Source organism: Struthio camelus, chromosome 1 (assembly GCF_040807025.1).
Source record: "Struthio camelus isolate bStrCam1 chromosome 1, bStrCam1.hap1, whole genome shotgun sequence".
Lineage (NCBI taxonomy): Eukaryota > Metazoa > Chordata > Aves > Struthioniformes > Struthionidae > Struthio > Struthio camelus.
In genome coordinates this window covers 73161644-73174004 of record NC_090942.1, presented here as the reverse complement: position 1 = coordinate 73174004, position 12361 = coordinate 73161644, and the positions used below count along the sequence as shown (strand labels likewise).

Below are 12361 nucleotides of genomic sequence, written 5' to 3'. Positions count from 1 at the left end.
AGTTGAAACTAAAAGAGGTTGTGACCCAAAAGCCTAAACCTCTTCTGCAACTGGCAGTACACAGGGAAGCAAAGTTTGAAGTAAAGTTCAAGAGAGGTGCTTCCACATGAAAGAGAGGCCAATATGTGGAAAAAGAACAGGACAAATAGGCAGGAAGAGTTGTCTGAACTAAGCACAGAGGTCAGACAGCAGTGAAATTACATGATCAGCACTGCACTCTAGAGTTTGTTGTTTTCTCTGGGCTTCTAAATTCAGTGTTTAAGGATAAACAAATGTGTGAATAAGCTTGCTTTACCTCCAGTCTGCCCCAGAAGGCTATACCTACCTGAAACTTAAGCTCCTTGCAGCCAGTGAAGCCTGAGATGAGCATACCTAAGGAACTGTAGGCTTGTGAGGGCTGGTGCACTGATCTGTGGTTTGTGTGCGCAGCTTGTGAAGCTTTGCTGGTAAAGAAGAACATCACACACAAAAACACAGGAGCGTGCTTGAGGCTGCAGGTGTGTAATGTGAAGTCTCAATAGGACTAGAATATTTCCTGTTTCTTGATGTTTTTTTCTTTTTGTGAAACAAACCTGTATTAACTACGAAAGAGTTTCATTTGGGGTTGTGAATGTTTTACACATACATGGTCACGCATATAACATGGTTACACCTGTAACTGTTCCATATCTTAGATACTAGAGGCCAGGTTGTATTATTTACTCATAATTTTAATGCATTCTCATAGGATTTCTATGAGATCAAGAAGAACTGTTAGCTTGCCTGTGCACAGAAAGACTAAACATCACACATACCAGATGACGCTAATTTAAATTCTCTGCAAATTCAGATCCACGTGACTCGCCCAAAAGTTTAGAAAGGAAAGACACTGTATCTGGAACTTCAGTCCTGCTTTCTTGGATAGTGTTCTTAAATTCCAGGAGTGTGGAAATATAATACTGATCTCTTTTTCTTCCTTTCTCCAATTGTGAATTTGTCTTATTCACATTTTTGTTCAGCATCTTTCCACGTATGTTCTTTTCTTCATCCCTCCTGTTCCAGCTTGCTAGTTCTCCTCTAATATCATGTTAGACACTGGGCTTCCATTCCCCTAAGAAGGAGAGACATCTATCTCAGATGCAATTCTGGTGAATACATAGTTAGAGCCCTATACATCTCTGATCTGCAATCTGTATTTTAAGATTCTAATGTTTTATTACAATCAGCATACTCTGAAAAGATGGGTACGACAACTGCCATGCAGACTTCAAATTTTTAGCCTTCCAGTTATAAGGGAATACTTAAAAAGGCTCTCAGCTGCTTTTGTTAGCAACACAACAGTTATGAATGTTACCAAACTAAGAAGGAGTATATATAAGTGCTGAAATGTTCCTTAGTAAACAAATTGGAAATATAGACCTTAACTATGTAGAAAGATTCAGGACCAAAATGCCTATGCCTGCAGAGAGCACATTCCCTTTTCTTCCAAATGTGTTACATGAAGAATATTATTAACTCCCCCTCCCTTCCAGATCCTCTTATTAGGATCCCAGAATATTTTCACATTATGAATTTATAGGATGCCTAATAGTACCTGTTCCTTTCAAAGCTAATCTGCTACATAAGTGATCTAATATAACCTGGGTCATGTTTTATTTATTAATAGATCCCTTATTCCTTAAATTTTGTATGACTATAATTCCTTAGTCTTACTACAACAAATACCTCTTGTAACAGTGCAGAATCCCAGGATATCGTGCTTTGAATAATAGTTTATTGCAAATCTTTGAAACCACTCTGCTTTTTTTTAATAACTCCAAAGCTTTATCGAAAATGAATAATAAAACTCACTATTTCTGTAATTGTGGCGTACTGATATAGACTTGGAAAATATTTTGCATTTTGAGTGTAAGGAATCCACATTTTTCAGATTTTTTGAACATATTAAACCATTCTGACTTTAGAAAGGAAAAAAATTCATTGCATTTAGTCTTACTCTAACTGGAGCATTAATGTATTAATTATTTGAAATCAGAGAAAGATATTTGGCATCACAGTCGTCGTATTTCCTTCACTTTTATTTCTGCTCTTTCAGGACCATTCAATAGCTATGTTTTTCCTTCTCCACAACTTGATAGTAGGGAGTGAGGACTACAGAGGAGATTTTAATACAGATTGCACCCTGGAAAATGTCCAAGTAGGATTTCTTTTAAATATTGTCTTTCTCATTTGATAAAGGAGACAGAGAAAGAATTAATACCCATTTTTGGAGAATGCAACAGAGAAAACATGAATTTATTCCATTAATCAGTGCTATTGAGTAACATGTCTTTCCTTCTGCAGGCGTGGTGTCAATAAGTAACCTGAATCTTTAGTGCCTGCTAAAGCTTTGTTCATCTGTTCTGAAACTAAAAAGAAAATTGCTTTTAATTTAATATGACTATTTGAAAATGAAATGATGACATATGTTTCAGTTACAGCTGGTGTTTCTGGAACTCTGCTAGGTGAAAGTCGTTTTGCTAACATGTGTCCTCATTTCGATAGGTTTTCTACCTGCTGCAGTACTAGCAGAACATGAAGCAAAGTTTATAACATTAACTATCCAATTCAAATACTGATATCAAATGTTCACTTTCATCCAACTTTAGCGCAGCTAGAAGCTGCTAATGAAGTCTAAACTAAACTCTAATGTTATTGGTGTAATAAAAATGGTAATTTTCTTTGCAGCAACAATTAATGGTAGATACACAATTATTTTCAGAAATCAAAAATTTGAGCCAAATTGGCTCAGGTACATCTGTACCAACTCTATAATTCCAATGAGGCTGCAAGCATGTAGGTGGAAGAGCAGAGTTTAAATACATTTCACATTTTATGTTCAAAGAGAATTGCATCTCATTGTGTAAATGTAACACATTCCTGAACTGAGTAAGTGAATGATCTTCTCCTTTGAGGTAAATAACTGCGGCTCCTCGGTAACTACCAAAGAAAAGGGGAAGGGGAAAGCAAAGTTGGAAGCGCACTACAGAAAGCTGCTTGATAATGTATTTTTGCAGGTAGAAAGCAAATCTCCAACAATACATAGTTATGCTTGTAAATAAATCAGAGATCCAGTTCCAGGTTTGCTACACTCCAGTCTGCTGTAGAAAGCTATTGTAAGTTACAATCTGAAAACTTCAACTTTCATTTTAGTTTCGTATACCTAGTCTCTGTTTCTTAAAATATAGGGTAGTAATGCCAATTAAAAAGGAAGGATTGACAGGAAGCTATAACAATGTGAGTAGTTTGCATAGCAGCAGACAAAAAAGGAGGAGGACGTCAGGAATAAAGATAATTTAAGTTGGAATGTATTCCCTATATAAAAAATTTCAGTAAAGGCAAAAGAGTAACAAGTTGCCACTAAATCTCAAACTTAAGCAGTCACAAAAACTTATATGTAGAAGTTAAGTAAATAGAGCACTGCAACTTAGCTTTCTTCTAATAATGGCTATTCCTCCCCAAATTCCACCTTTCCAAATACAAAAAAATCAAACTCATCATGGAGAGCGTGGAAATAATCAATAAAGCCTATATTGTCTTTATGTTTTCCAGATACATTTCATAAGCCTTGCAAGGAATGAGTAAGCATTTTCAGCCAAATCAGAACCTTGACTCTGCTCTGTCCCGCTGAGCAGCATTCCCTGCAGATCCTGGTATCACAGATTCCCTCTCTTAGAGAGAAAGGAAATTCAAGGAAGATGGAAAGTTCGTAGATAGTAGACTGACAGGGAAGATAGACAAATGGGTTCACTACCTGACACTACAATATTAAAATGTTTTTATTCTTTCACTCCTTGCTACAGCTTTGTCTTATAGAGACTGCACCCTAAGGAAGGAAGAATTGAATTTAACAGAACAGTATATTGTAGAATGTCATATATTTGCGTCTCATAAGAGACGGATATGGTGGAATAAATGTGGATACTGAATATCTATACTGAAAACAATTTAATTGCTTAGTCTTTTTCCATGATCTCTTACTGCTAGTTCGTGTTCAGTGTTTGTGTTCGAATAAAGTGCTTTTCCACAATCCAGAATTTCTAGTGTTATGTCCCTGTTTTTGTTAGCACTTAAATTTATACTAAAAACTTCATCACCCATTCTGCAGTGCATACACGAACTACATTCACAACAGGCTACCTCATTATAGGAGCCCTGGGGTGTATTACATTTTAATAAAATTATTTTCTATAAAGAAATAATCACATATTCAAATAAATAACATGCAATGTCAGCTGATTGATCATTGAATAGTCTCCAGCAGCAGCATAGGCACTAAAAAAGCTGGGCTGCTATTGGATGGATCCCAGTAGCAGCTGTGAGGTGAAAAGAGAATGACCCATAGGTAATACGGCTTTCTGTGCATACCAAAGGAGTACAGAGATTGCTCTCCATGCTCCATCCTTCTCCCTCTTCAAGTCCATAGTGCAGGTTCTCTGACAAATGGGCATCTGTCAAGGGACATTTTCATGAGGGCAGCAGTCTGCTTTCTGCTTGCGGAAAGGAAACCTTATATAATGAACACCGTTCTGCCCAAAAATTAGCACAGAACAGGCTCCTTGTGTTGGGTGACCATAAAGATAAACAATTCAGATGAAAAATGTGGTCTAGTCAGTGCAAATTTGAAGAAATTCAGTATATATTAATGGAAATATTTCGTTTATTGCAGTTGTATTCAAATATTGACAACATGACAATTCTTTCTTCTGCAATAGGGCTTTATAAAGGAGTAAGTTCATAACTTCATCATCAACAATATAGAATGATGTAGAATGATGGGTTTTATATTGGATACCTTTTTTGTCATTGTTTTTTTTTTTGTCATTGGGTAATTAATTGTCATGTCCAGGTGTATAAAATAAGGAACCTCCTAAATTAGGTATGAGTACAGAAGCAAAATCTTCATTTTGTGTTGGAAGAGTAAGCTGAAGGTGACATTTTCACACCTTATTTGTTATCCCCCAAATCATAACAATGCCAAACAAGTATATAACCAAACAAGTATACCGTAACACAACCAAAACAAGTAGTCCTCTACTCCATTTTAAAAAAAACAAAAGACAATGAAAGCAATCATGGCCAGCGTGAGCATTGCAACTACAGTCTCAATGACGAGTATTAGCAAAAGGGCATGCTGAATCCAGATCACAAGATAATTACTATTAGCTGTGGCAAATAAAAGTGAAATGTTGTGTTTACATTAACAAACAACATTTGTAAGAACAGTATTTAAAATTTCATTTCAATATTTTTAGAAAGCTTGGTGCTTACAAAACTGCTTCAAATTAAGCCTTGTTTCTAATAAAACTCTAAATCAAAAGATATGTCTAGAGAAAACAGCAAGCGTGCTAGGCATTTAATTTATAGTGATAAATCATATTTGCAAAATGACACTGTCATTGTTTGAAAAACACAAAGTGTTGCTAAAGTACCTGCTTGTGAAACTGATTGTGTCCACACACCAAAGCTAAACAAACTAGCTTTTGCCAGTAAGCACCCAAGCTACTAAGCCTGGCCGCTAACTGTGAAAATGACCTGCGGAGGTAGCATTACCGCTTCTGTTACCTGAGCTGGCTTGCAAGGAGCTAGCTGCAATACTTTTGCGCAACTCTAAAGTGCTCCATGCCCCTCTCCTTCCCTGCCGGCTCTGTCCTTCCTACCATTTTTTCTCCTTAGAGCTGTGACTTTTCTAGGTAGAAACTCTTATATCTTTATAGCAGCTTTTGCAGAATAGGATCAACTGGTTGTTCAGGTACCACTATAATAACAATACATGAACATACATTATTGTTTCGTATTAAGAAATTGTGAATAGAACATTTATATTCTCTTTGGTATTTGTAATATTCACTTACAATTCTGGCACGAACCAGGAAAAGGGAAATGGCTTTTATTCCTTTATTCTTTTTATTTTGAAATGAGACAGGCAAGGACCAACCTATGTGCCTAGTTAGTCCTAACATATTTTCTGTGCTAGCTGTAATAAATGTACTCGTCCTGTGCACTGATCTCCCTGTTTTCACGTGACTCCATTAGAGATATCCCCTGCATATATAGAGATGCCTCAGCAAAGCCTGAAGGCCAAACTTCTTGGGTTTCAGTCTCATTAAAAAAAAACTAGTAATAGTATCCCAGTATCTTTGCCATCCTTCCTTACCAGTTTCCTTATAACAAGCACTACAGATATTATGAAATTAAATAAGCGTATATAAGATTGAAGAAAATTACAAAGGAACGTAGGCGTTTCCTTGCCGGTTTGTCTACATTACCATACTGCCTGTGATGGTGACCGTTACTAGTACCTCTAGATGCATCTGAAAAGAACATACATGAAGAAAATCCAAACAGGAAATGACTTTCAGTCTCTACAGATCTGAATTATTTTCGAAGTGGCGATGCAATGACGACAGCTTCTGCACTCTCCTGAGTTATCCCGAAATAAATGAATTAAATGACTCCCCTGTTTCTTCTTCTTCTTCTTCTTTTTATTTTTCATTTAGACCACCATATCAAATAGTGCATTTCAGTAGGCATAGGGGTACTTCTGTGCTGGAGGCATTGGCCTACAGACGCTGCTCATTCAACAGTCTGTTCCAGTTTATAAAAGTGCGAGTGATAGGGAGTTTCCTCCGCAGATTTTTCCCCCATATGTCCTCCGACAAGGCCTGCATGTTCTCCAGAATGGCGACGTGCAGCTTGGTGTCCTCAGCTTTCACAAATTTCACAAAATCGATGGCAAGCTGACTTCGGTCTATCACCTTCAGCGGTTCACTCACAGACTTACTGACAGTTACGTGGAGGTTGGCACCGTTGAAGTAGTGCATTTGGAGGAAGAAGATCCCCGTAACCTGAGTGGTGGCTGGAGTCAGGGCCAGGGTCCAGTCGGACTTCCAGAGGCCATTCCAGTATCCCGACGGCTGGTAGTGGTGAGCCTCAATGCAGGCCACAAAGATCTGCGTCTCCCTCACGTTTTTTCGGAAGACGGAGCAGTTGCCTGCGGGGAAGTGGCAGCTCACGTACGCTGCCAGGCCCTTCTGGAGGGCCCCTCTCCACAGCTCCCCCTCATCCAGCAGCACGTCATGAAGCTGGTACTGGCCGGCCAGCCCACTCAGGTGGTCAAACGCAAAAGATAGTTTGTCCTGCGGGTCAAAGAAGCGGTTTCCTCCTAAATCGTTGTAGCGGGTCACGAGCACGGTGTGCCCGTTTATTCGGGCTGGGGGGAAGTGGCTCTTGTTGTGCCGGGCCCAGGCACGGGTGGCCTCACGCCTCAGCAGCTCCTGGTCGCGCACCAGCGCCTGGAGGTCCTGGACCACCTGGGTGAACTCTCCAGGAGGGGCCTGATGCAGCAGGCTGCAAACCAGAGGCGCCTGCTCCGGCGCCGGCCCCCGCCCTGGGTGCATGCTGGGGCTCACTGAAGAGTGGGGAGAGGGGGGCAAGGCACCTCGTGGCAATGAAGACAGCGCAAGATGGTGGCCAGGCAGAGCGAGATGGCGGCCCTTTGTGACCTCACAGCAGTGGTGGCGCCCAGAGCCCGAGGGGGGCAGCGGGAGCTGGGGGGCCGGGGCGGGGGGTGGGTGCTGGGGCAAGGGGGCAGGGGAAAGGCCCCACAGGGAACCGGAGGGAGCCGAGGTGATGTCCCACCACGCTTTGCCGACGCCACCGCAGTGAGGGGACCGGAGCAGGTGATGCGGAGCCGCCATGGAAGAGAACAGATATCCTCCTCCTCCTCCTCCTCCTCGGCTTTCCTCCACCGTGTGCTGCCAGGGCCTCATGCCTGCCTGCCCCGAGGCCCACGGGCAGCCCCTGTGCCTGGGAGCACACCACCAGGAAAGGGGCAGAGGAGCCTGGCCAGGAGGATATGGGGCCGGACACTGCTGCCCCCTTGCCTCCTTGCTGCTCGTTATGGGCTGCTGCGCCCGCAGCTCCTCCATCCACGCTCAGCCTGCCCGGCCAGCCCTCCGCACTTCCCTCCTTCCTCTGCATGCCCTTCTTCACCCCTGGCTGCCCTCGTTTTTCCTTTACGCCCTCCCTTCGCCTTTCCCTGTTTTGCCACCTTTGCCCTCAGAGGCTCCGGGCAGGGGGCAAACCTGCTTTTCTGTGCACCCCAGAGCCTGCTCTGTTAGCAGAAATCAGAAGACAAGGAGGTTCAAGGGTATGAGAAGGGAAAAAAAGTGCAAGCTTTTTAGGTTTTTTTCCCACTGCCCATTTTAAAAGGCACTGAGCTGGGTCAGAAGTTTCCTTAGCCTGATCTCTCTCGCACGTGGTTTTTGTCCATCATTCAGCATGAGTTCAGAAACGGGAAGATTGATTTAGACAGTACGATGAAGCTGCTGGATAAACTCCAAATCGCTTTTGATTTCATTCATGTAAAACATGTTTTTAAGGTGAGGAATATAGAAATTAATCAATTTAATATATTTAGAAGGCCAGTTGCACAAAGACCTTATATTTGCAGTTTTTTTAATTGCAGGTTTTTAGAACCTGCAATCTCATTCTAGTAGGTTGTGAAAAATCAGCAGTCAATGTGCCTCATCCAGGTCTTTTATTTCTGTGTAAAACAGGTAACTGAGCGGTTGCATTAACACCATCACTTTAGCCTATCAGAACAGTGTATGATGATGGAAAATATTCAGGCCTTGATTCCCAACCTTTTTGTAACGAGGCTTCACTTGAGAAAATTGAAGATTTTCTGGCTTCATCCCATGCAGCTGTGTCTGCCTCCTTCCTGCTGCTGATATTACGAGCAAGCTAATGAGTCTTGTCTGATGCCATTTAGAGCTATTTGAGTGACTTCCTAACTTCACTACCTTTCTTAACCGTCCTGCTGCCAGCAATACAATATGGCAATATCTGATTTGCTTCTCCTTGGAGTCAACATGAACCTAGTGAGTCTTTTTAATTCAGTTTTGCACTGTTGCGATATAATCATGAGGCATGCCTGGAGGCATGGGAATGCCATTCCAGCCCCTGTGGTAGGTCTTGAGATCTGGCAACTTTTTCAGATATTTCTAGGTAGGCTACATTGTACAACTAGAAATTAGATTTTCTAAGTTAATTTAGTGTAGGCTAGCAAACTACCATCAGGTGGATGTAAGCCCAGTGAGCAAACATTACAAAATATAGTGCCTTTGGGCATTCTGGGATTTTGTGTTCTTCAAGTCTCCTTTTGTAATTATTCAAAGGAAGATGTATGATTTTTATTTCTCACTCATTTTTACCAAAAATAGGGGTGTGTGTGTGTGTGTATATATGTATGTATGTATTTAAACTGTTTTCCTAAAGAAATGAAGCTATGTGGCTATGTATTTGCCTTCCTTGAGAAATTTTAACCAGTTAGCTAATCTTGTACAGGTTTAGTAGAGGAGATTAAGCTATGGAAAGTCAGAAACGCTTAGATCATGTCATGCTGATAGGCAGGCTGCAGAGGAAAACATTAGTATTTCCCCATTCTGTCTTGTTTCTCTCTCCTTGTTCTCTGCCTTCTTTTACCGAAGTAAAAATAGTTGTGTGAGCTCAGTCCTTTTTAAATGTGAGGGCTGCTGTCTGTGACTTTTTCAACCTCTTGCGCTGCACAGAGAGAACTGCCAGTCTTGAGAATCTCACGAGAACTTGAAACTCTTTATCATTTTCTATATTTTCCACTGACTTTGCTTTCAGAGAGAAATTTTAGAGAGATGATCAGTTCTGAATATAGAAGAGAATAGTTTTTTGAGGAACTGACCTGCACAGAACAGGTCTGATCTAGCTATGTTTAGCAATATATTATACTCAGCAGTCTGATCTAGGTATTCTTAACAGCGCTGCTAACCATTCTTCGCTTTTTGAGGGAGACTTGAGTATTCTGATTGATTGTTTCTTGTCTAAAATTGTTCATTAGTATAATAGTATGTAAAAATCATAAGTAATTTGAAAGGATATCTTACCACCATCATTCTCACTAACTATACATCGATAGTTAATCGCATGGTTATATATGACTAAAATCCATACACATAGTTTTTAAAGAACCTACTTTTTTGTTTTGTTTATTCTATTATAGTTTGTTTTCTGTAATGCTCCTTCTGAAAATATCAGAACTAGGAAAATTAAGTTTTTAAAGGAATAGTGCATTTTCATATACTTTATCTCAAAGGCAAAGTTTTTGTCAAAATACTTTTTTTCCTGAATAGCAAAGAGTTGATATGCATTGATTTAAAAAAAAAAAAATATATATATAGATCTCCCAACAAAAACTTAGAATGATCTTTTTTATATTTACATGATCCCTATAACACTAATTTCAAAGTGCCGCTGAGTAGTAGTATTGTCTGCATTTCAGTAATGAGAAACTGAGATAGAAAATTTAATTTTTTGCCCAACTTCACTTTGTGCCAATAACCAAGTAAAGGTCTCCTGAGTCCTGATAGACTACCTTAGTTCCAAAATGAGTAGATATTTTCTTTTTCTGTTTTGCAGATACGGATAAATTTGCATATTCTTAAGGACATTGAAAATAGATTGAAGATAGCAACCTTAGACTTAGGATTTCTCAAGCAATAATGAAAATGTATTATTAGTGTTTGTATTGAATTATTTCTTGCTGGTGATTTTAGTTAACAATGATCATTAAATTTCTCTTAAATAAACTCCAAGGAAATACTTAAATACTGATTTGTAAAATTGCTTAGTTAGAGCTCCCCATGAGACTTACATTTGTTCTGGTTTTGGTAATCTAATATATTTTTGCTTTTATGGTTGTACTCTTTCAGACATCTGTTACTAGGAACTATACTGTGTAAGAAGACCCTGATAATGTAACATTAGTCCTTTGCTCTTTAGGGTGTTTCTTCCAAACCAGTCTAGTAGTAAACAAAAATCTTCACCAAACAGCAGCCAGAGGCCAAGTAGGGCACTTAACGGAAATTCTTGGTGGGGAAGGGCAGGCTGTTAACTGCTGTTAGTGCCATGCTATTAGATGCTAAAATCTATCCTTCTTGGTAGTCTCAGTCTAAAGAGTTCGATAATTATGGATTTTGCTTAGCCTGCAGGGACAATTGGTGGGGCAATGGAATGGTATTTATTTATGATCTTTGCACATGATTTTCCCAGTAAATTCCCAAAGTTTCTCTTTAATTTGGCAACTTCTAAGAACAACACAAGCTACACTGTTAGAAACATCTACATTTTGTATGCACAAATACATATTTTATGTAGAAATTTTTAATGGATAGATAACACTGTCAAGCCTGAGGAAAAATGTACATGCCAGAAATAGTAACAAACTGTATTCTGCTCAGGTTCTTTCACTCTTTTGATTTTTCTAGTAGCTTTTTATATTCAAACACTGAAATTAATCAATATGCTAGCACTTTGTGAGCTCTATTTATGAAAACAAGCTTATGTTTTAAGAATTCTGCATGTGTGAATAATTTGTCCAAATTAAACATTCTGGTTTGTTAAGAATGGTATGTAATATCATAGGTACATACAGTATCTTTTCTCCAAACTTAATAGTGCTTCTATATGACATACTGAATGGCCTGGATCTCATGATAATTTGGTCATCTTTATTTCATTTTTGATATTAATGTTTGCTGTATATTGTACATAAATTTAACTGAAAGTATTATCAATATGGTTTAAGTTGCTGTTGGATTGACATAATTCTTATGCTGCGAATTTTATTAAACTGCATTATATTTCAGTGCTGTATTATATAATGTGCTTTAATACTGTATCTGCATTATATATGTGTACAGTAATTGCCTGGATGCTGATTATGTCATACAATGCTTTTTAATTCATATAAAATATTTTTAACCACAAGGTTAAATCTTAAAAGTTGCATATAGAAGCTCTTTAGCTCTTATGATAAGTTTTAGTAGACTATTGTTCATCTGCCTTTGAATCTTTGCATGTCTTTGTAATGACTGTTTTGAATTTTGTCCCCTCTCCCCGCTCCAGAAAACAGTTGACAAACGGAAGGTACCAACTATTAACATAGAAGACTTCAGGGCAATTTATCGAACTATTGTACACAGAACTGAATTTCATGAACTTTTCTGCACTTATTCTCCAAACCACAAAATTCTAGCTGACACTGAACTCATCGCATTCCTCAAAAGAGAACAATTTGAAACAGAAGCGAATGAAACAACTGCCTTAGAAATTATTTCAAAATATGAACCCATTGAAGAAGGTATGTATAGTTTAAGTACTGGATTTTAAGTTACTTACCGTGGTTCTGACAGTTACTGCATTTTCCAAATACTCATCTGATTATACAAATGGACATTTAAAAAAAATTAATGTATAATATTGATTGTAAGACTGTATACAAAATGCTAGCTTTTTTAAGATTTAG

General features: G+C 38.9%; 2 protein-coding genes across 2 annotated transcripts in view; one reads left to right on the top strand and one right to left on the bottom strand.

Moving 5' to 3' along the window:
- Window positions 1-6527: 6527 nt before the first annotated feature.
- On the bottom strand, window positions 6528-7718 carry CAPZA3 (capping actin protein of muscle Z-line subunit alpha 3). The gene is given in 1 exon segment (XM_068935328.1): window positions 6528-7718. A coding segment is annotated over 1 exon segment (1191 nt).
- The window catches only part of PLCZ1 (phospholipase C zeta 1), a 60486-nt gene continuing 55841 nt past the window's right edge, over window positions 7717-12361 (top strand). The window contains exons 1-3 of the mRNA XM_009671934.2: window positions 7717-7730; window positions 8279-8402; window positions 11962-12196. Of these exons, the coding sequence (XP_009670229.1) occupies window positions 7717-7730; window positions 8279-8402; window positions 11962-12196 (373 nt within the window). The remainder of the gene's footprint in view (window positions 7731-8278; window positions 8403-11961; window positions 12197-12361) is intronic.